This window comes from Brachionichthys hirsutus, chromosome 10 (genome assembly GCF_040956055.1).
Source record: "Brachionichthys hirsutus isolate HB-005 chromosome 10, CSIRO-AGI_Bhir_v1, whole genome shotgun sequence".
In the NCBI taxonomy this organism is placed as follows: Eukaryota; Metazoa; Chordata; class Actinopteri; order Lophiiformes; family Brachionichthyidae; genus Brachionichthys; species Brachionichthys hirsutus.
Window position 1 is genome coordinate 8,615,134 of NC_090906.1, and position 20,277 is coordinate 8,635,410.

General features: G+C 40.9%; 1 protein-coding gene across 1 annotated transcript in view; it reads right to left on the reverse strand.

Annotated features, from left to right (window-relative positions):
- The window catches only part of LOC137900870 (ryanodine receptor 1-like), a 41,742-nt gene that overhangs the window by 2,699 nt on the left and 18,766 nt on the right, over positions 1 to 20,277 (reverse strand). Inside the window, exons 55-101 of the mRNA XM_068745016.1 lie at positions 20,067 to 20,156; positions 19,850 to 19,990; positions 19,688 to 19,765; positions 19,541 to 19,616; positions 19,330 to 19,453; positions 18,930 to 19,045; positions 18,755 to 18,822; positions 18,541 to 18,662; positions 18,358 to 18,407; positions 18,160 to 18,220; positions 17,937 to 18,063; positions 17,741 to 17,852; positions 17,577 to 17,658; positions 17,373 to 17,503; positions 16,968 to 17,288; positions 16,646 to 16,886; positions 16,445 to 16,532; positions 16,263 to 16,355; positions 15,698 to 15,712; positions 13,228 to 13,398; positions 13,043 to 13,102; positions 12,820 to 12,954; positions 11,973 to 12,085; positions 11,788 to 11,884; positions 11,597 to 11,709; positions 11,452 to 11,503; positions 11,270 to 11,362; positions 8,026 to 8,125; positions 7,856 to 7,935; positions 7,701 to 7,777; positions 7,513 to 7,586; positions 7,277 to 7,357; positions 7,106 to 7,194; positions 6,801 to 6,929; positions 6,606 to 6,710; positions 5,773 to 5,778; positions 3,860 to 3,941; positions 2,417 to 3,738; positions 2,178 to 2,260; positions 1,824 to 1,983; positions 1,609 to 1,695; positions 1,012 to 1,281; positions 769 to 899; positions 628 to 670; positions 430 to 563; positions 298 to 358; positions 60 to 206 (exon numbers count right to left, since the gene is read on the reverse strand). Coding sequence (XP_068601117.1) covers positions 60 to 206; positions 298 to 358; positions 430 to 563; positions 628 to 670; positions 769 to 899; positions 1,012 to 1,281; positions 1,609 to 1,695; positions 1,824 to 1,983; positions 2,178 to 2,260; positions 2,417 to 3,738; positions 3,860 to 3,941; positions 5,773 to 5,778; positions 6,606 to 6,710; positions 6,801 to 6,929; positions 7,106 to 7,194; positions 7,277 to 7,357; positions 7,513 to 7,586; positions 7,701 to 7,777; positions 7,856 to 7,935; positions 8,026 to 8,125; positions 11,270 to 11,362; positions 11,452 to 11,503; positions 11,597 to 11,709; positions 11,788 to 11,884; positions 11,973 to 12,085; positions 12,820 to 12,954; positions 13,043 to 13,102; positions 13,228 to 13,398; positions 15,698 to 15,712; positions 16,263 to 16,355; positions 16,445 to 16,532; positions 16,646 to 16,886; positions 16,968 to 17,288; positions 17,373 to 17,503; positions 17,577 to 17,658; positions 17,741 to 17,852; positions 17,937 to 18,063; positions 18,160 to 18,220; positions 18,358 to 18,407; positions 18,541 to 18,662; positions 18,755 to 18,822; positions 18,930 to 19,045; positions 19,330 to 19,453; positions 19,541 to 19,616; positions 19,688 to 19,765; positions 19,850 to 19,990; positions 20,067 to 20,156 — 6,231 coding nt within the window. The remainder of the gene's footprint in view (positions 1 to 59; positions 207 to 297; positions 359 to 429; positions 564 to 627; positions 671 to 768; positions 900 to 1,011; positions 1,282 to 1,608; positions 1,696 to 1,823; positions 1,984 to 2,177; positions 2,261 to 2,416; positions 3,739 to 3,859; positions 3,942 to 5,772; positions 5,779 to 6,605; positions 6,711 to 6,800; positions 6,930 to 7,105; positions 7,195 to 7,276; positions 7,358 to 7,512; positions 7,587 to 7,700; positions 7,778 to 7,855; positions 7,936 to 8,025; positions 8,126 to 11,269; positions 11,363 to 11,451; positions 11,504 to 11,596; positions 11,710 to 11,787; positions 11,885 to 11,972; positions 12,086 to 12,819; positions 12,955 to 13,042; positions 13,103 to 13,227; positions 13,399 to 15,697; positions 15,713 to 16,262; positions 16,356 to 16,444; positions 16,533 to 16,645; positions 16,887 to 16,967; positions 17,289 to 17,372; positions 17,504 to 17,576; positions 17,659 to 17,740; positions 17,853 to 17,936; positions 18,064 to 18,159; positions 18,221 to 18,357; positions 18,408 to 18,540; positions 18,663 to 18,754; positions 18,823 to 18,929; positions 19,046 to 19,329; positions 19,454 to 19,540; positions 19,617 to 19,687; positions 19,766 to 19,849; positions 19,991 to 20,066; positions 20,157 to 20,277) is intronic.

The window sequence follows — 20,277 nt, forward strand, 5'->3', positions numbered from 1 at the left end:
GTCTAAACTGAAGCCAAACTGACATCACGTGCCAGGTTTGATTATTTTTGTGCACTTGCCTGTTTGCCATTGTGTGTGACTGAGGACAGGATGGTGCGCAGAGTCTTGACGCCCATTGCAATATCCAGCAAGTGGCAGGCAAAGAAGAAGTTATTATAATGTCCAAGCAAAGACATTATCGTGTACCAGCAGAGATATAAGAAAGTCTGCAAATAAACAACAAGAATGGTTACTGGTACGGTTCCGTCAGTACAGGACGGCATACTGCACGTTTCTACGTAGCATGGGTTTACGTACACCGTCTGTGAACACAACACCAAATTTCCAGATCTGGTACTTGATGTCAATGGAGGTAATCCTAAGAAAAACATTTTGACGTTAGTTGATTAGTCCATTTTAAACAAATAGCATCTAAATGATGTACTTTACCATGTAAACACAGAGTTGTCTTGCTCTCCCTGCTTCTTCTCGTGTTGCTGACTCACGTCCAGGGAGGCTAAATCAACTCCCAGGAGTTCAGCGATTCTTTCTCTGCCATAGATGTCTCCGTACTTATCAAGAACCTGGACAAAGGATTTGCGTCACCAATTAGCCTGCACCTTAAAAATAAAATCAGACACAACTCACCTTTCGTTTGACAAATTTATCCCAATAGTTGTTTGGGAAGGAGCTGTGGAAAAAAAAAAGGAAGATGTATTATATTTTAATTTACTTAAACGCAAGACTATTGAGACAGATCTGAGACTAATATTTTCATTATCCACATACGGTGTGTTCAGGACCAGTCGGTCCCACTGGCCTTTAATGTCTTCATCCTCAGGCTGCTCTGTAATGTAGAGGCCATCGAATTCCAGCTTTCTCGCAAGTTCTTTCTCCCTTTTGAAGATCACCAGCGGAATCTTGTACAAATGCAAATAGGGTTTAACAGACAATAATAATAATTTTAAAAAATGAAGCACAAGAGTCAAATTTTACGCATTAAATCAACATTGTGTTGTATGCCGTTAATACTTTGAGACAGTTGTAGCCGATGATGCAGATGAAGGAGATGACCGTGTGTAGAGCGGCAAGGAAGGCCAGTGTGGGCTGCATGTAACCAGTGCTCTCCTCTAAATAGAAATAAATTGGGACGTCTTCATCATCGTCATCCCCTTCACCGACTCCCGAGCCCTCGAACTCGTGCCCTGAGCCTTCAAACAACCCTGAGCCTTCAAACAGGCCGCTTCCCTCTGACAGTCCAGACCCTTCCATGTCCTCGGCCTCAGGCGGGCTGTCCGACACCTAAATATAAAACAGGTTAAAGGCAGGTGAAAAAGGGAACCATGTATTTTACTCTGAAATCTGAACGTGTGACGTTGGTTGATTCATTATCCAAGGCAGGCAAGAAATACTGAGTGATAATTTTTAAATAGTTTAAAGAATTTATTTTCTCCTTCTGAAAAAACGATCTGTTTATTCCAGCATATCAAGCATAATTTCATTTTCATTTAAACTGCCAAATAATTGTATAGTATTGTTCTGTCATGTTTTCTTTCCTCAATTTGGGTAAGGGTCTTGCTTCGGTCTTTGCTTCCTGACACATATAACACTTGGAGAATCATAATTTACCTTGTAGAACAGCAGAATGAAGTTCAGAGCAAATGCCAGGAAGAGAGCCAAAAAACGCAGGTTGTAGAAATTTCGGGAGAGGTAGTTCTGTAAAATAAAAATACACTAACTGTTGTTGTTTTTTTTTATCTAGAGACAAAAGTTCATAAATCTTCTGCTATATATTTTATCCCAAATCAATTCTGAAACAACAACAAAACTAGCAAATACATCACCATGTATTTAATTCTTTGGGTTTCCAGCTCAGTCCAGATTTGAAACCCTTCCATCCTCTTGGGCTTCTTTTCTTTTTTCTTTGCAGATTTCCTTGGTGCTTCTGGCTGTTTATCTTCCTTACTTTGGGATTCCTTCTCTGCTTTCTCTCGGGCTTCAACACTGTCAACAAAAACACAGGAGTGTTCGAGTTTTGACATTTCCTCAACGTCAACGTCGAATCAGAAAATGTTACGGCTGTCGCTGCTGCAGATCTGAAACACTTTGACTTCTCCATCTGTCAACAACAATTACTACTACAAATAGATATTGTAAGGAAGAAAAGAATGCAGGTAACAATTTCAGAAGACTCTCACTCAGCCTTTTCCGGCTCTGGTGGAAGCTCCTCCACTGGAACAGGTTCAGGTGGTTTCTGCCAGGCAGCAGTCTCTTCCAGTGGCTGCAACGAAGGACAAACCCACTTTCACCAACACTTAAGTGATCCTTCTTTCTTCACTACTGGGAAAATAGTACGCAAGGCTTGAAAATTGAGCTAAAACTGTGTGCAGTTTACTTTGGGAATATTTGCATGGACCTTTATTCACTCTGAACTCACCATTTTCCTCTTCGTTATGGGCGTTCCTTCAGGAGTCGGAGGTTCAGCTGCTGACTCCACACCCATGTCTCCAAGTCCACCTGGGGCATCAATACCTGGTATCCTCCCACCTTCTTTTTCCTGAGTGTCCTCCTCTTCCTCCTCGCCGCTCCCACTCTCTCCAGTGTCCGTTACACCCCCAGCGTCTTGTTCCTCCCCTGTTCTTTGCTCCCCTGGTCCGTCTCCATGCACATCGTCCTGCGTGGGATCCGGCATGCTCGCTAGGATCTCAGTCACGGTGATGTTTTTAGCACCCTCCACTAAACCCCCTCCAAACAGAGCTTGCCAGATGATCATGAAGAAACCTTTGCACACATTGTAAATAAAATGTAGGATGCTCATCAGGATGGTCCAGAAAAAAGTGGTCAAAGCCACGACGATCTCCTTGATGCTCATCTTCCTCACTCTGCGGTATTGCCTGCGCAGGTTACGGAAGGTGAAAATGCTGAAGAAGCATATCATGCTGTTTATGAAGTCAGCAAACGCAGAGCTTGATTCAAGTTGCCCTTCCTCGCTATTGCTATCCTCATCGCCTCCTGCAGTTGCTCCCCCTCCTGGTCCTCCCTCCACTCCACTCTCATCTACTTCATCATCTTCTTCCCCCTTTTCCTCTTCCTCTTGCTCTGAAATTTGGGAGGCTATATTCATCTCAAAGATGGTGTCCTCGCAGAAGTTGACAAACATCTCCATCTTTTCGGACTCCCCGCCCTCATTGACGACGTCAAAGATGAACTGCCGTTTGGATTCTCTCACCTGCGGCATCTCCCACTGTTTGCGGTTTACTTCACTGATTTCAAAGTAGATGCGCTCAATCTTTCGGCTGGCGCCCATGATTTCAATACGGCCCAGAAAGGGGCGGAAGTAGTTCAGCACACTCTCTGCTTGTCCCAGGAAGTTCTGGAGCCTTGTGTCATGGGGGACGTGTTCAGCCAGGTTGGTGAGCAGCACTGCGATGTTAAACCCGATGTCCTTGGCAGGTTCCTGGAACCGACTGGCAAACTCCTCGTAGTGGATCATGTCATTCTCGTCTGCCTCGGAGCAGGACAAGAGAAACTGGATCTCAGAAGGGGAGTACTGTTTCTGACTGTCCATTGCCTTCTGAAAGTCCTTCTTGGAGATCAGCCCCCGAGGGTCTGTGACGTAATCCCGAAAAGCATCCGAGGCCACAATGTCTTTCAGCTTGAGAAACATGTCAAAGAATTTGAGGATCATCTCCACGTTGCTGGAGGATTCCACCAACATATCAACCATCTGCCGGGCTATTGTGCCGTTTACTACGTTTCCTGAAATATATTTCACGCAAAAAGTTATTCAGAGTAAAATTGAAGCAGGTTTTAAAGAAACGCGACAGGAAGAGATATAAAAAAGAAACGAAAAAGAGTTTAAAGAAACAAACTCATTTACCCTCTAATAGTGAAAGCAACATAACAACCATGTCTTTCTGTAGGTCAAGAAGCTCCTTCAGCAGGCTGATCTGGCTGGAGTCCTAAGACCAGAGACAGATGCAAGATCTTACAGTCAGAGCAACAGGCCTCATATCGTCTGAAAGTATTAGAGGTTTACATCGATTTATAAAGAACACTTGTAAAAAGTATCACGCAAAACTGTTCTAATATACAGTAAAGTAATTCAAATACTTGTTATGATACGAGGTGCCCATTCAAAGCCCTCTGTGCTGCAAACATTGACATTCAAAACAAAGGAGGCGCTGCAAAATGAGGTTAAATAACCAATCCCTCACGCTGACAAAGTCTGAATGTTATTTTTGTAAAACGTAATTATCAAAACGTAAACCTAACCAGTATATCTGCTATTCCTACTTCATGACAGAAAATTGATTGACTCGTGTTTAATATCTGAGGCTTTTGTCACACAACAAGCATCTTGGCTCGAGGGAAGCCATCAATAAATGCTACTCCTGCAGCAGTGTCCTTCCTCCCTGTGCAACAAACACAGAAATCACACTGCAAAAACTAATAATCAATAGTTCAATTAATTTGGCTTCAACTCAGATATAAACTATAATGTAATATAGTTATATAATTAATTTTTTGACACCACAGACACGGTATTGCTCCCTTTATATAGCTCATGTTTGGACATACGAAGCATCAAAAATACTGCAGATAAACAAATGTTAGTGATAGAACAAAACAAAAAAACACATAAGAAATAAAGCAACACAACACCAATAAAAAAGCATATTCTCTCCAGGTTAATCATTAGTGAATAAAAGGGCAACAGAACTGTAACCCTGTTAAATGTTCACCACAACAAAATGGATGTCACATCAAAATGTATATTCCAACAGCAAATAATTTCAGATTAAAGTGTAAACTCCAAAAGTGGAGGTTAAAAGTTGGCCTCTCTCGCAGGACGTTTTGTATCCACCTGCTTTTGTTGTTAATAATTAACAAATTCAGCAAAAATGATGCTTCAATTATAATACTATGGGTTTACAGTAAGGCAAAATGTTACAAATCTGTCTGGAAACATAGAACATATTATTCCTCAACATCTTACTGACACATTGGTGTAACTGAGGATTGATGCAGAATGACACCTGCTAACTTTGCTCTTACTGGATTAATTGTCTTTTTTTTTTGTCATATTTATGAGATCAAAGAAAATCATTTGAACTAAATTAACTTTTATACACCTCAAATACGTTCCAAGATGCAATTCAGCTTAATTCCTTGGTGGTCAGAGATATGTTTTTAAAGGAATCTCTTCACGATTAATCTAGTTTCCATTATTTCTTATGGGAAATATAGTTTAGATTTTGAAACAGCATTACGGTACAAATTATGTTCGAGAACCGATGTTCCATTGTATAATATAATATAATATAATATAGATAACATTGGGTGGCACAGTGGTTTTCTCCGACCTCCAAAAACATGCAATTCAAGTGAATTGATTATTCCAAATGGTCCCTAGTGTATGAGTGTCTGCGTGAGTAGTTGTCTGTCTCTGTGTGGCCCCGCGCTGGCGACGCATTCGGGGTGTACCCCGCCTCTTGCCCACAGTGAGCTGGCTTAAGTTAAAGCAACTCCCGCAAAGGAGAAAAAGTGGAAGAAAATGGATGGATGGATAAATAATATTGTTCCTTGTATTGCCTGTATTGATTTGTTTTCATTTCAACATTTTAGATCTTCCACAATATATCAAGCTAAAAGAGAATAATTAATTTCCTCTTATTTCATTTCTAAAACCAGGTGAATATAAAACAATTTCTTAAAAGAAGCCAACATTGAATAGATTTCACGCTAGTAAACACACTATCACATCAATAGATAAATGAAATGGATACATACTTTACCCTGCATTGACCATGTGGAAGACAGTTTGCATAATAAATTATTCAGTTGTTAAACAATTGAAAACATTATTGCAGTCTCAGATGATCTTGTGTATGTGTGAGACATATTAGAAAACAATGTTTAGGCTGTGATCGATTCCTTCAATAAATACAGCTGCACTAGCTTTACAGTTTCATTTAGGGAGTTACACATTTAGAATATCCCGTCCACTGATTCACCACAGTACTCCAGATTCCATGGCAACAAAACAAAACAGCTGATTATTGTGAGATAGAGCGATGGGAAATTTATGTCAGACACATCATACGTGTTAAGCGTGTGAACAAGCGTGTGAAAAGACATTGTGCTGATAATTAAGGAGTGGCATTATCGTTATTGTGTACAGCGTATTTTTGGCCACCTGTGAAACAGAAACATTGCAAGCATATCTAATATAGAGCTTGTGGCAGCAGAGCTCTTTTCAGTGCTGCTGTATGATTTATACTGTTAGATGAAACCTCCAATGAATATACACAGATGAACTGTTATTGGCAATACAGGATTATTTCATGAACTGTCACTAACTTGATGCATAATGAGATGAATGGTAGCACATGAAGCATAAATAAAACACAAAATGATGGGAAATACACAGTTGGGATAACCACTTGCTCTAAAAAGTTATGCTTGAATTGTGGAAAATAAAAGGGAGATCAAAGTTGATTTAATAAAAACTGGTCATGTAGTATATAATAAGAAATATATATGTATATATGATACATTGTGTATTTGTAAAGCATAAAAATGTTTGGTTTGGGAAGGATGATAATAGAATCATTTGTGTGTACCTGTGCTAGCTTCATCATCATGTGAGCAAAGACGTGCAGGAAGCCAACAATAGCGTCCCACAGCCTGCTGTGGGCCAGGGACTGCTGGTTGCCTGTGCATGGGCCCTGAAGGAAGATGCTGTGAGTTATTCAAATGAGGGGTGAAACATTAACTGGTGTTTATATTCATTTTTAAAATAAGTAGGGTTTTTTTACCTGAATGTACTCTGTTAGACTGTTGAAGATCTGCTTTGCAACCGTCATAGCTTTGGAGAAATTCTTTTTTCCTGGTTCATCAATGACATCTTTGCCAGAGTAGTACCAGTAGAAATCACTGATTGACTCCTTTATTGAAATAAAGGGGTGAGTACAATATTTACATGCCATACTAAAACTTTGTTAAAGTACAATTGTTTTGTACCACGGTATTAAAAAAAATGGCATAAATGGCATGTGTTTACAATATAAAATACTACATAGAGACTCTTAACAGTATCCTGATTCTTGATGATCTGATCTACCTGAAGCCGGAGGAGGTAATCTACAGTGCAGATGATGACATTGATGGTTGTTGTGCTGCCAATCTGTGTCCGCAAGTAGTTCTGAAAATCTACAATGGATTATTTAGTATTTAACTTCATTATTAAACAGTTTAAAAAAAAACAGGGATTTGTGAAACAAGTCATGCTCACCGTTATTGTGACCCTCACAAAGCAGCTGCAAGAACCGGAAGAGGTCACACGTGAACTCATCGTCTGCCATCACTTTTTCATCTAAAAAAATTCAATGAAGTATTTGTTATTTTACATCCTTAAATGCAGGTAATCTATTACATGATACTTAAAAAAAAAAAAAACAGCAAACAAACAAACCAAACAAAATGACAACAGTGTGATGTTTTGCCTGCTGTGAGAATATAGAGTCTTACTGGTGCCCTCCTCTGAAACCATGCCCAGCCCCTCCGCCTTGTTCTGCCTCTCAAAGGCATTTAGATCCAGGACACTGCAGACCAGAATCCATTTTAGATGTGCACCCAAACACTTTTTCACTTTAATAAACCCAAGATACTTTATAATTCACATCCTGAAAATGTGTTTTTTGATTATAAGAACTGACCAGCATGTCTGCATCAGTGCCTGGACACTCAGAAAGAAGCCAACGTCCTTCTTATCCTTCAAGTACTCCAGCATTTTCTGGCAAAAGGAAAGGAATAATCGTATAGGGGTAACTTCAAATTCAAACTTGCAACATCCACGGTTCAGAACACATACCCGCTGAACCTCACTGTTCCCACCATTAAGGATCGAGATACCCAGCTTGAGGGTTGTGGTCACCATTGGACCAGTCTCTCCTACACGAAAGAAGACAAAATCATGAAGTTGGTATTGGTAAATTGAATAAAGTGTAGACAGGTTTGCAGGGCGGTTGGGAGGAAGGGTACCTTTACAGGCGCTGATCATTTGCAGCACCATCTCTGCAGCGCCTCGATTATGAAGTCTGGACTGCTGGTAGAGGAGCCTTTGCTTCTCCATTTCTTTTTCCTACATCAGACACAAACATTATGACTATTTGCTGCTGTTATATTTGTTACGATCCATTTAAATAGATTCAGTGGGCCCGTTCAGGTAAGATATATGTATGACACTCATTTGAAGGCTAAGTTACACCAGGAGCTATTCACAAAAGAATTCTCGTTTTTTTGGTAAATATTACGAGGTGAGTTATTACTTTGTGACTCACCTAAAAGTGTAAGAAATTTCTGAGCTGTTGAATACATTAGGATTCAGCAGCAACCATTTAAACAGGGGTTCGGTGTAGGTCCCCAAGGTAGTACAAAGTCAAATATATATATATATATATATATTTAAGGAGAAACCCTCCTTAAGGAGAAATCCTCCTTTTGTCATTCTGTGTTGATTTTATAGCTATGCATTGTCAAAAACCTGTTGATAAGACTTGTATAATGAAACAGGAGGTATACAATACATTGTCATACTGTCAGTAAGGCAATATTTTGTATTTTTTTTCAAAGGTCTGTCTAATTTGTGGTGACAAAATCAATTTGTGCTTATTTCTCAGTTTCAGTTTTTGCAGTGTAGTCCAACATAAAATAACCTTGGGTGGGACATCAAGCCCCTTTTTTCAAGTTTGGGATCTGCACAGTTAAAAGGAAACTTGACACAGACTGCTGTAGATGGATCAGAAGGTTGAGCATATTGTATTGGGTATATAAATACAACACAAAATGAACGACAGCCATAAATTACTGCGTATGATCAATGAATTACTCAGATACATTCATGTATATCAATATTTCCTTCCAGCTCTGCAACATTGGTCCTGCTTGGTGTATCTAATAAAATAATATGGTAAGGTAAATAAACTAATATTTATTAAGGAACACAATTCTGTCGTGCAACCTCTTTCATTTAATCGTGCAAAAACCTGACTGTGTCAATATTAAATTAATTGGAATTAGAATTGAGCAAACTCACAGCAGACGGTGCAACTGAGTCCAGGCATTCAATTTCAACTCAAACTCAGTCACATGGTCATGAATAATGAATACTGATTTGGAGAGGATTAGCTATGCATTTTGGTGATAACTCGTTCCCTCTGTTGCTATTTGTTCATCAAATTGGCCATACTGCCTATAATTTATGTGAATATTAACAAATATATTTGCAGCCCTCAGGATGGCAACGATAAAATAAAATAAAAACACCCTCCTGATAAAACAGGAACAGTCTCTCAGAGAAAATACCTTTTAACTGGTAAAATCTGCCAATTGTCTCCTAATAAACTATAAATATTTTCTTTTGCATTTACAATAATCTATCTCTTCATTTGCATAATGAACATCTAAACTCTAAAGGGTCTATTTGACTCTTGTACACATTCTGTCACCCCACTTTATTAGTCATGGAGTTGTTACACAACATCCTCACGCTTGCTGGCTGGAGCAAGCGTTATGCTACAGGAAACAGCCAAATGAAATTAGCATTTTAGTCATACAGCTTACCAAAGCATCTTCATTGCAACAGTCCTGCAAATAAGATACTTTGGAAAAAGAGCTGTATGATATATTTCTTTGGCATTTCATTGTCTACCTTTACCTCAATAAACTATTAAATAGCAAAAAAATAAATAAACCTGGATTGGCACAACTTAACATTGTCCTTTGTTACCAGTAACTAAGTTACCAGTAATTAATTTACATTTATAGAAGAAAAAGAGGTAATTAAATGAGTATCTCTGACTCCAGAGGGCAAACTGTCATTCCTCTGTTCAGCAACATCACAAATCAATTTATAATTTCTCAATACGGACCCTCAAACAGCCCTCCCACCCACCTTCCCGCATCCAACCCCCCCTCCCACCCACCCATGTATGCCTGTAGACGCCCTACCCACTATGTGTCGTGCTGTCAGACGTCAAAAGTGGAAAGTCACTAACTGTCTAAAGAAAGCTGATATTGGACTCTATGCGCTACGGTGTGTGTGTGTGTGCGTGAATCGACCTCTGAGACTATGACTATGTGTCAGATTCTATAGCTTTAAATGCTGCATGATCTACGCTGTCTTTCACTGTAGTCTGTCAGTATGGTATGTCAGTGGGGAAAGGAACATTGATCAGTAGCATTCAGTTAATGAATAATATTATAGGGATGTGTAGGATTACATGAAGCAATGTGGAACGAGACAGAGAGGAAGACAAATGGAGCAGCTGTATAAACCGGGAGGAATGACGTCACCGGTCACTTTCAAATCATACTGACTGATATGTTCCGCAGAGATGTGAATTTGAAAAGCATTTAAAAAAAAACACATCCCATATCATCTGCAGGTTTTTGTGTCTTTCAGTAAATCACACCTCCCAGTTTGACAAAATCCCTCACACCATTCATAATAATTTCTTATAGCACCGAACAAATAGTTCAGCTCGAGTTGCTTCCAAAAATGAATTTGTTAATGTGTGTGCCAATGAATGATGTGAAATCTGTCTAAAGCACTAAAAGTCTACACGTTGGCAGCTGGAGCTGTCTTTCAAACTAAACTACTTCCTGTCCAGAGCTATAAAAAAAAAAAGACAAGTAGAGGAGTGTTCATGTTGCGGGTAGCAGGTATGGCAGAAGGAAAAACAGTGCTTAATTTTCATAATCTTTATATATAGAAGAGTTTATATTTTCCATAAAGCAGAGGAGATTTTTAGAAGTGAGTTGTTATTATTAGTGTAATGCCTATTATTTTAATTATTATCATTATTACTGCTGTTTATGTTAAAATTGCATTATGTTATTTGAATTTAATTAGACCCAATCCAGATTAAAAGCATACAAAAGAGTAAACAGGGGCAAAGATTTATTTAAATAATTATAAATACTTTTTGTCACAATTTGTAGAAGGATTTTAAAAGATTGGGGTACATTTTGTAGTTGATATGATAAAATGTTTTAATAATAATAATAAGCTGGATTGGAGCTTTCAGTTTCTAAATCAAGCAACTCACAATGAATGAAACACAACATACAAACAGAAGAGACAGAGCACCGACCGAACTTGCAGAGGTCATGAGACAAAGACAGATGTGGTTGTGGAGTAATGTGCCGATGATGAGGTCACTCAATGCGTTGAGAGCTACCGCTCCACTGTGTTCCTGGTCCCCAGACCCCGGCCGCCCATTACCAGTTCTGACTGTCGCACCTCAAAGGACATCTCATCCTCAGCATTTTCCATCATTTCCTCTCCCCATTCTTCTTCCTCACCAATATGGCAACTCTGAATAAATGTTGAGGAAAGAATTATGAGCGCTATAAAGCACACGTCAAACCTGAACTGAAACTGCAAACCCCTCTGCAAAGACTCACCTTTGCCATAATGTCGGCGTACGCCATATAAAGATGGTCCGTATCGAGTTTGCTAAAATTGAGAGGATGGAGACGACAAGTGATGAACAAGGAGGCAAATATCATCCTGTGATTTTCAGTGCAGCTCACAGGAGAGCGATCTAACCTCTTCTCTGTTAGAGCAGTACGACTGAAGTGCAGAATAAGCTGGTGGAGGGGATCAGGCTTGGTTTCCTTCTTCTCCTCCTCTTCATCTCCTTCTTCTTGCTCCATTGCTTTCTGGGATGCATCGTGGGGGGGGTGAACAGTGACATGGAAATAGTAGTTTTAGATCAAATGATGTGTTATGACACTCACAGATAAGTCATCTATCATCCTGTCTTCAAATGAGTAGCCCTCAGTGTGAAGCCAGTTGCGCTTGTATCCTTCGAGGAACATGTTTGAAGCTCTGTGCCTACAAAGAAAACAAATTTACAAATCATTTCTATTTTCGTGATCTGCTGTGATGTCACTAAAAGTCTCAACTCTGATAGCTAGCTCACCTTGGGATGTTGTAAAGTGGCGTCATCCGAAAGCAAGCCACCACAGCCCTGCGTCTCTGCTTGGACAGCAGTTTGTGCCACACCATCTTTTTGGATTTAAACGGGTGCTCCGTCTAGAACAGAGGAAGCAAAACATTCACAAAAAGGTCGTGTGGGTGGGTGACTTTTCTTACAAACAGGCAGTTATTTAATGTACAGATTAGTTACCGCTGCCAAGGAGCTTATTGTCTGTTTGTTAGCAGGATTTTGGAAAACCTGCTGGATGGATCTTGATGACAAAAAAATCTGAAGATGGGTCTTGGTCTGACTTAGTTCCCATTACAGTTTAAAACCAATCAAGATACTCGACTGGATAAAAAAAAATCCAGATTTTCCCATTTACTTATAATAGAGGTTTTTATCTTTATGAATTCAATTCACTCACCAAAAATCAGAGTCATAAAGGGGTCCGATGAACTATCATGAAAAATGTCTTCTGGAACTCATCCAGAATGAGGTCGGGACATAATATTACATTTTAACATTGAAAACTTCATTTAAGGATCAACTCCGATTCACTTTGACTTTTCATGGTATGTAAAGATTCATTTCATTTTCTAACCGCTTATTCCATAATCGGGTCACGGGCCAAGCTGGAGCCAATCCCAGCAGTCAATGGGCGAGAGGCAGGGGTATGTAAAGATACCAAGAACAATTTAGAACCTTCTGATGATGATCCAGATCACCATGTGGACGGTGCAAATCCAACTAGGAGGGGAATGAGCTGCTTTTGAGTGCTTTTCTAGTTATGATTCGGTACAACAATGCATCAACTACCCAGCTGGAAGGATTCTGAATGGTGGCTCACCATTTCCAGATGGTAAAGGACAGCAGCCACCTCCTGAACCCTCTTGACAACTTTCACTGGAGCATCGGCATCTTCCACCTTCCCCGCCATCTCTTTGTACAGAGCCATCTGCCAGCGCATGGATGGGTTGTCCACCTTTCCGCAACACAGGGATGCAAAGCTTTCCATCAGATTCCTTCAAAGTAAATATAACACAAACTGAATATCAGTCCAGCAGCCACACCTTGCCCTGAAGATGAAGGTTGTTCTGAAGGAACTCTCTCACTTCTTCATCAGTGTCTCTCTGTAAAGCAAATCAGTTATCAGTCACTGTTTTCTTAGGAATGGTTTGGAATATAAAACTGTCAACCACAGTATATTGTAGAACAGACATTTCCCAGAATAATTCAAAGTGATTTAAATAAATACCAAAGAGTATCTGATCTTGGCCAAGTTGATGAGTTCCTGATCAGCGGGAGAGCACATGTTGAGGCCTATGGGGAGCATCTTCTTCAAGGCAGCCACAATAAGGGAAGTCTGCACAGAGTAACGATCCCCCCGCCTCTTCTTCTTGGTGCGCTCAGTATCCGAGCCCCCGCCCTAAGAAATGGGACAGCAAACCAAAGAACATTCACAGTGTCTCATAAAAGGTAAATGTGAAATAATGCAAATGATTTCAAGCATGATGCATCTACATAGTCGTATGAATACAAACAGCACTGTTCTGTCAGAATGACTTAAGATGAAACCTCGTTGAGCGTGTGGACATTGTTAAACATCCTCCTACCTTTGCCTACGAGCACTAACAGTAGCTCTCCGTGTAGAAAAGCACAGCAAATCTTGTATTTTTGGGTCAATAAAATCTGTCTACTTGCTGCTGTTCTCCAAATATAAAATCCTCTTTTCTCTGAGCTCAGGCTGGTAGGTAGAGGGCATCGTGAAAATGTGAGGGTAAAGTGGGGAAGTAGCTGGTTTTGTCTAAGGGAAGCTGAAAGGAAGGTTTTTTAATATATATATAAACATGCATTTACAAAACGTGCATCAGTAATAGGATTTCATTCACATGACAAGCTATTCAGCATCCATTGAACAGGATAAACTCGATTCTGTAACAACCGCAGCCCTTAGTGGTTAAAATTTTAGATAAAGTTAAAGAAGACAATGGTTGAAATTAGAATTATACTTTGATTAGTAGGCTGTTAAATTCACACAATTGCCGTCACTCAGACTGTCTGTGGGGTTCGCCCATTGAACACCGGTTCTGTTCAGGGGTGGGGTCGGCCCTTATGTTATCAGCTCTTTCTGGAATCCTCCATGACATGTCGAGAAATGGGAACTTACAGTGTATAAGTACATTTTGTCACATGAATGTTTTAAATAGACCCTCAATAGATTTTTGCCACAATATTTGAGCAATATGATTAGAAATCAAACTAAAACAGTAGCAGCTAACTCACGCTGATGTGTTCAGTGTCACGCTACTGGACTAATTTACAAACATAATTTTGAGACTTGGCAACAGCGTTGGTAAGTGATATAGAGCGTATTAAGGCAATGTGCTGCACCTAGAAAGTACAAGGATCACCTGATTCATGCCACTAAATAAATCCAAAGTCAGTAATTCTGTTGTTGTTCAGTAGCTCAAGTGTGTGTCCCCTCATTTTGCCTTGTGGAAATCCCAGAGGCCCCGTGACGCTCCGTCAATTTGATTAACAAATATCAGTGCCACTGCTGCTACTTCAGTTCAGTGTCAGATGCTAGTTTGTTATGGAAGTCTAGTTCAGGAGAAACAGGGAGCAAAGCATTTTGGGAAATAATCTAGATAATAAGAGTGAATTAATGTATTGGTTAGGTTCATGGTCAAATTGAACACATCCTAGAGGATGAATCGAACAAAAGTTTGTCTTTAAAAAAAAACAAATCCTCTTCAGTGATGTTAAGCATCGAGTAATGTGTTAGTGTTGGGTCTAAGGAGTGTAAAGGAAACTGAACTGTGAAATGGCATTTGTCGAGAGAAGAAAGAGCACAGTGAAGGCTAATATCACCCCCTAGTGGCAAAGAGCTGCATTACAAGAACTGCAGTTCAACCATCCTTCAGTAAAAGGAAAACAAAAAACAACAACATACCAGAAGACTCCATCTATGATCAAAAAAAGAGCAAACTCAGTGACGGGATGATGGCACTGCACTCTCACCGCGCCTCCCTTGGCTTGGTGCAAAGCCCAGTGCCATGAGCCCAACTCTACAGCCGAGTACTTTCATCAAGCGCCTCCAGACTCCCCCCCTCACACACTGGCAGGACTGGGAAAGCCTGCACATGGGGCCTGCCCTTTAGTCCAGTGATCCTTAATCAGAAAAATGTGACTCCCTAATGCCTAATCATGACAGTTTGTTTTCTTATGTGTAATGTCGTACTAGTTAAAGTCTCGGGTTTGTAGGTTTAAATCAGTAGTCTGAGTCCCCGAACGAGTGCAAAGGCTAACACACTGGTGTAAAAGCCATATTAATGCAAGTGTAAAGTGGATCCTAACTCCATCTGCTGCTTCAGGATTTTCAGATGTTATTAATATAAATTAATGTATATTTATAGCAATGACAAATTCTTAAATAAGTTTTGTTCCACTCATGATGAATTCAAAAGTATTCATGACTAAGTGGATACAGCTGTTTCATAAAGAAAAAAAAACATCTGTCACTGGCACTAAATTCGATTTCTCAGGTCACGTCGCTCTCAATGGACTGTGTTTGTCTTTCGGTGAGTCTGCGCACAGTTGAGTACTTCTACTCTTTGGATTCATGTGGATCTATGTGCCAGTGTGCTGGAGAGGTTGATGAAAAGCTGCCTCAGAGCGAGGTGCCATGCGGTCAGCACAGCGGTCGTGCACGAACACAGTCTAACCTCTGAGTCCCCGCCCTGGAAACCCAGCCGCAACCCAAAGGAGACAAGGGACAGCCACAGAGAGAATATTGTTAACACAACTGCTATCGTTTTCAAATTTGCGAATTGAAAGACCTCAAGAAGTTATAGCAGGCTTCAATGTTTAAACCAGCCGAGTAAAAAAAAAAAGAATAAGAAGAAAGAAGAGTAAAAGAATCTTTAAAAAATTGTCTTTATGTTTTTGTTATTTTTGATGGATGTTTTTTCTGTATTACATATATATATTTCTTAATTTTATACTATGTACAATGAAGTTATAAAAATACAAGTATCCGGCTGAAAATGGTTTTAGAGTACAAAAAAATATGATAAATAAACAAGGTAACAAATGAAGAAGAATATCCTCCTGAGACCCAGCCCGCCAGTTAGCATGTCCTCTGTAATGGACAAATGTCCACTAAAGAGGACATGCTGACTGGCTGGGTCTCAGGAGGTTATTGTGTAACGGAATTACGCAGCACACCATCACTCTTCCCGTTCTGACACTATACCTGCAGCGGCACAGCTCCGCCTCTTCTCAACTCACCTTGCTCATTTTGCTCTTGCTGTCAGCAGTGAGGAACGACATGTTATTGATCTCATTCATCACCACAAAGTTCTGCTCCTCTCGTTTGAAATTCTACAACAGAGAGATAAATCGGAGACGTCCTGAAAACGTTTCGAGCTGCCCGGCAGGGCTGCATTCAAATGCCAGATGAGCACACTCACGTGAGATTTGGACCAGAAAATAAAGACTTCGCCGACCATTCGGAAGAGCTCCTCTGCGTCTGGGTCTGGACATGTCAGCCACCGGGCCCTGCATCACAATCAATTGCTTGAAACAAGCTTGGCTAATAAACACTAAACATTATGAAATCTTCCACATAAGATTTACATCTCAAAGTGTCGGTGATTGTGACATCACTGTACCTGTTGTTGTCCACGTAGCGAATGAGCAAAGGGTAGAGCGCATACAAGTCCCTGCAGAGGACAGCAAACTCATCCCGTATGGTCCCGTCCTCCTCATCCCCCTCTGATTTCCCCTCCATCCGCAAATGGTCTTCTTCAGCCACCACCTTCGAGGTGCGTTTCTTCAGCTTCTCCATCGTTGGGATGAAGTGGGACTTCAACATTTCCGGTTTTGCCCTGCTGACGATGGGCTGAGAGAACACTGGAAGACGAGACAAACACTGTCACTCACCCGCACAAACACGACTCGCGCGCGCTGCTCGAGCTTTAATCCAGCGCTCACCGGCCAACCTCTTCATCCAAGAGGCTTCGTCAATGCCCAGATTGTTGACTACGATTTTCATGATACTGCCCAGCAGCTGATTGAGGTGTTCTGATGTGACATCCGTGCAGAGCTGGCCCTCCATCTCAGGGAAGTTCTCAAGTCCTCTCTCCCACCACCGAGGCAGGTAGTTGCACAGCATGGGGAAAGTGATCTCGATCACATGAGGCATCTCGGTGTAGCGAGCCCCTGACTCTGCCAAGTCTCCAATCTCCTTGAGTAGAATGTCCAGTTCTGGGATGTCCGGACATAATTCCTGAACCTCGTTGGGAAGGCCCAATACTTTGGCAAAGACGGGGGAGAAACAAAAATCCAGATTTGGTTTGGCCAGAAAACAAATCAGACAGGGCAGCGATCTATACTCACTAGCTCTTTCTCTTGGTGTCTTTGTCGTATAGACGGAAAAGGCGTTGAACTCATTTAGATGAGGTTCCAAGTAGGCCACCGGCATGGCTGCTGCGAGGTGAGCTAAACACTCCCCAAGAGCTGGCCTCTGCCTGTAAATGCAAATGTTAAATTGCAAAAGTAAAAAATAAAAACAGATCCTAATTCAAACAGATATGGAGTTACCGCTCAACATGTGGATTCTTGACAGTCCCGAGGGAGTAGATGCTGCACATGATGCGATAACACGACATCTGTAGATCATCCACTGTGCGCCAGAGACGGGGTATAAATGGATGAATGCAGAGCGTGCACAATGAGAAATACTGCTTGGGTGTGACGGCACTCACGAATGACGTCATCTCCAAACTGATGTTGAGCAATATGATCAAACAAGGATGTGAGAACTGGGAGCAGGGCTATTGTTGTGTAGTTAATGTTCTGTGATACACCTTTCACTTGCTGCAAAGGAAGAGGAAAAGCCTGATTTACTCAGGAAGCAGATCATTTGCAGCTACAATTCAAGTAAGGATGTCCTTTTGTTACCTGATTGCCTTTGGACACTTTGCCCAGTTTGAGGTTCTCTACCATCTTCTCAATATCATCTGCAGCGCTCTCAAAGAACAACCGCAGACCTGCCTTGACAATCTCAGGCCCGGACTTCATTACTGTCCTAATCAAGGAAATAAGATCGATTGTAATGGCAAATGAGACCACGCTAATCTTTCTGATATTGCTCATCATGTCAGAAGTTTAAACGATACCAAACCTTGCGTCCAATGACCGTGCCAGAATGTGAAGACAGTTAACAATTGCCGGCGCATCCGTTCCTGCAAATCCAAATCCAAATCTGCTGTTTATGTCGCTGCTTATTGAATTCAGATTTTAAACAAGAGCAACTGCACTTCCCTCAAACATGGGTATATTACAGCTTGTACACCTTATGAGGAAGAAACTGGCATCTTACCAAAGAGAGAAACTCTGTGTCTCACCAGACCAGACATTTTACAGAAGATACTATGATGAGAAGGAAAGGACAGAGACGGAAAGGAAAATGCAAGAAAAAGGACTTATGGTAACAGGGGGAAGTGATGCGTGAAAGAAATACAAAACAGACCACGCTTTGTGTGATATATGTACGAGAGATCACCTGGCAATCATCTCCTTCTCCTTATTGGAAGAGTGGCCACCACTGCCCAGAACCTTTGCAGGCGTTGACAAGAAGTAGAGGCAGTGGTTTTTGAAATACTGGTTGATTAGAGGCATCAAGATCTGAGAGGGAGGATTTCTATAATACTTAGTACAGTGATGAGTGGAGTAAGGTCTTCAAAAAGTCTGCTCTAACTTGACATACAAAGTCCCACCTTGGCAAAGAATTTGATTTCCTGTTCATGAGGAGACTTTTCCACGCGCCCGCTGCTAACCACAGCCTCTGTCAAAGGCAATGGAAAAATATGGTAGCATCTTCAGAACAAGGGGGGGGGGGGGGGGGGGTCCGTAAGAATTAAGATTTAACCAAAAGTCATTTAACCACCGTACCGAGATGAGCGATGAATTCTTGCGCAATTTCCATCCATTTCAAAAGCTTCTGCAGAAAACCATACGCAAATCTCTTCTCGATGGATGAGATGTCGGACTCCATATCCTTCAGGCCCCTAAAGCCAAAAGAAACGCAGTCTTTGTGATTTAGATTTGACTTTGATCAATGTTTTGTCTTCTTTATTTCTTCCTTTCCTTCTTTCACAGCATCACAAATTATTATCAAAGTATTACTTACAACTAAAAATACCTTACGTGATACTTCAAGCACTGCTGCAGAATGGCACATAGCTACATGCAGCCATCATGCATAAAAGACTGCCAGCAGATTGAATGGAAATATAATTTAAAGTGTGCAGCAAATGCAGTCACCTGCTGAACGCTCTGTATGAAGCATTACCTTGTTACAGCATATCCATTAAGCTGCAGGAACTTGAGCAGCTCGTGAGCCTTCTCTCGGTCTCGTGCCTTCTCTTTCGCTGTCAGAGTATCATAAGGAACCAGCAGAGGATGTGTTCCACCTCCTACACAAATAAAGGGACAGTAAAGGAAATGAGCAAAACATAAAGCTCCCAATTTACATATACTCATATTTCCAACCCTAATTTTACCTTTGGACTGCAACTCCAACTTTTTCTTCCGTCCCCAGGTGTTATGGTAATTTTCTGCCAGTTGCTCTGCCATAGACTGTGAACACATGTGCATGATGGCTAGTGATCAGATGCTGATATTGTACCAGAGAGGGATCATTATTTTACCTGCAGGTCTCTTGAGAGAGCCATGTGTGTGATGTCGATGGGCTGTGGACTGTAGCCGTGGCTTGGGTCATAAGTCGCCTTTAAAAGAAAATGATTCCATCACATAGACCAACTAAATAACACTGCTGTGATTTTCAGTAGGTCTGTACAGCTGCTCTATACCTGAGCGGTCTGTGAGATCTTCCGTGATGCTGCCTTCTTCTTGTCCAGCTCCTCCTCCTCTCTAGCCTTATCAATGTTCCACTCCCATGCAATCATGGCTTTGATGGATTCCTTAATTGGCCATCGGTAGATCTCTTTGTCCTGGCAGACAAGATGTCAGGGCAATGAGATGAAAAGGCTGATAATGCCAAAACTAAAGTGTAAACTGTATACTTACCTTCTCTGAGAAGGTTTTGTATGGCCTGAGCATGGGATGAGTTTTTGCACTTTCATCCAGCGCTTCCCCATATGACCAGTTATTCTGAATCTGGAATAACCACATATATATACACAATACACACTAGTTGTATACAATGTACTGTAACTGTACATCTCAACAGTTTTCTTCTCATTTGCAGCAATTCGGCATCCATATTTCATTAAAATGC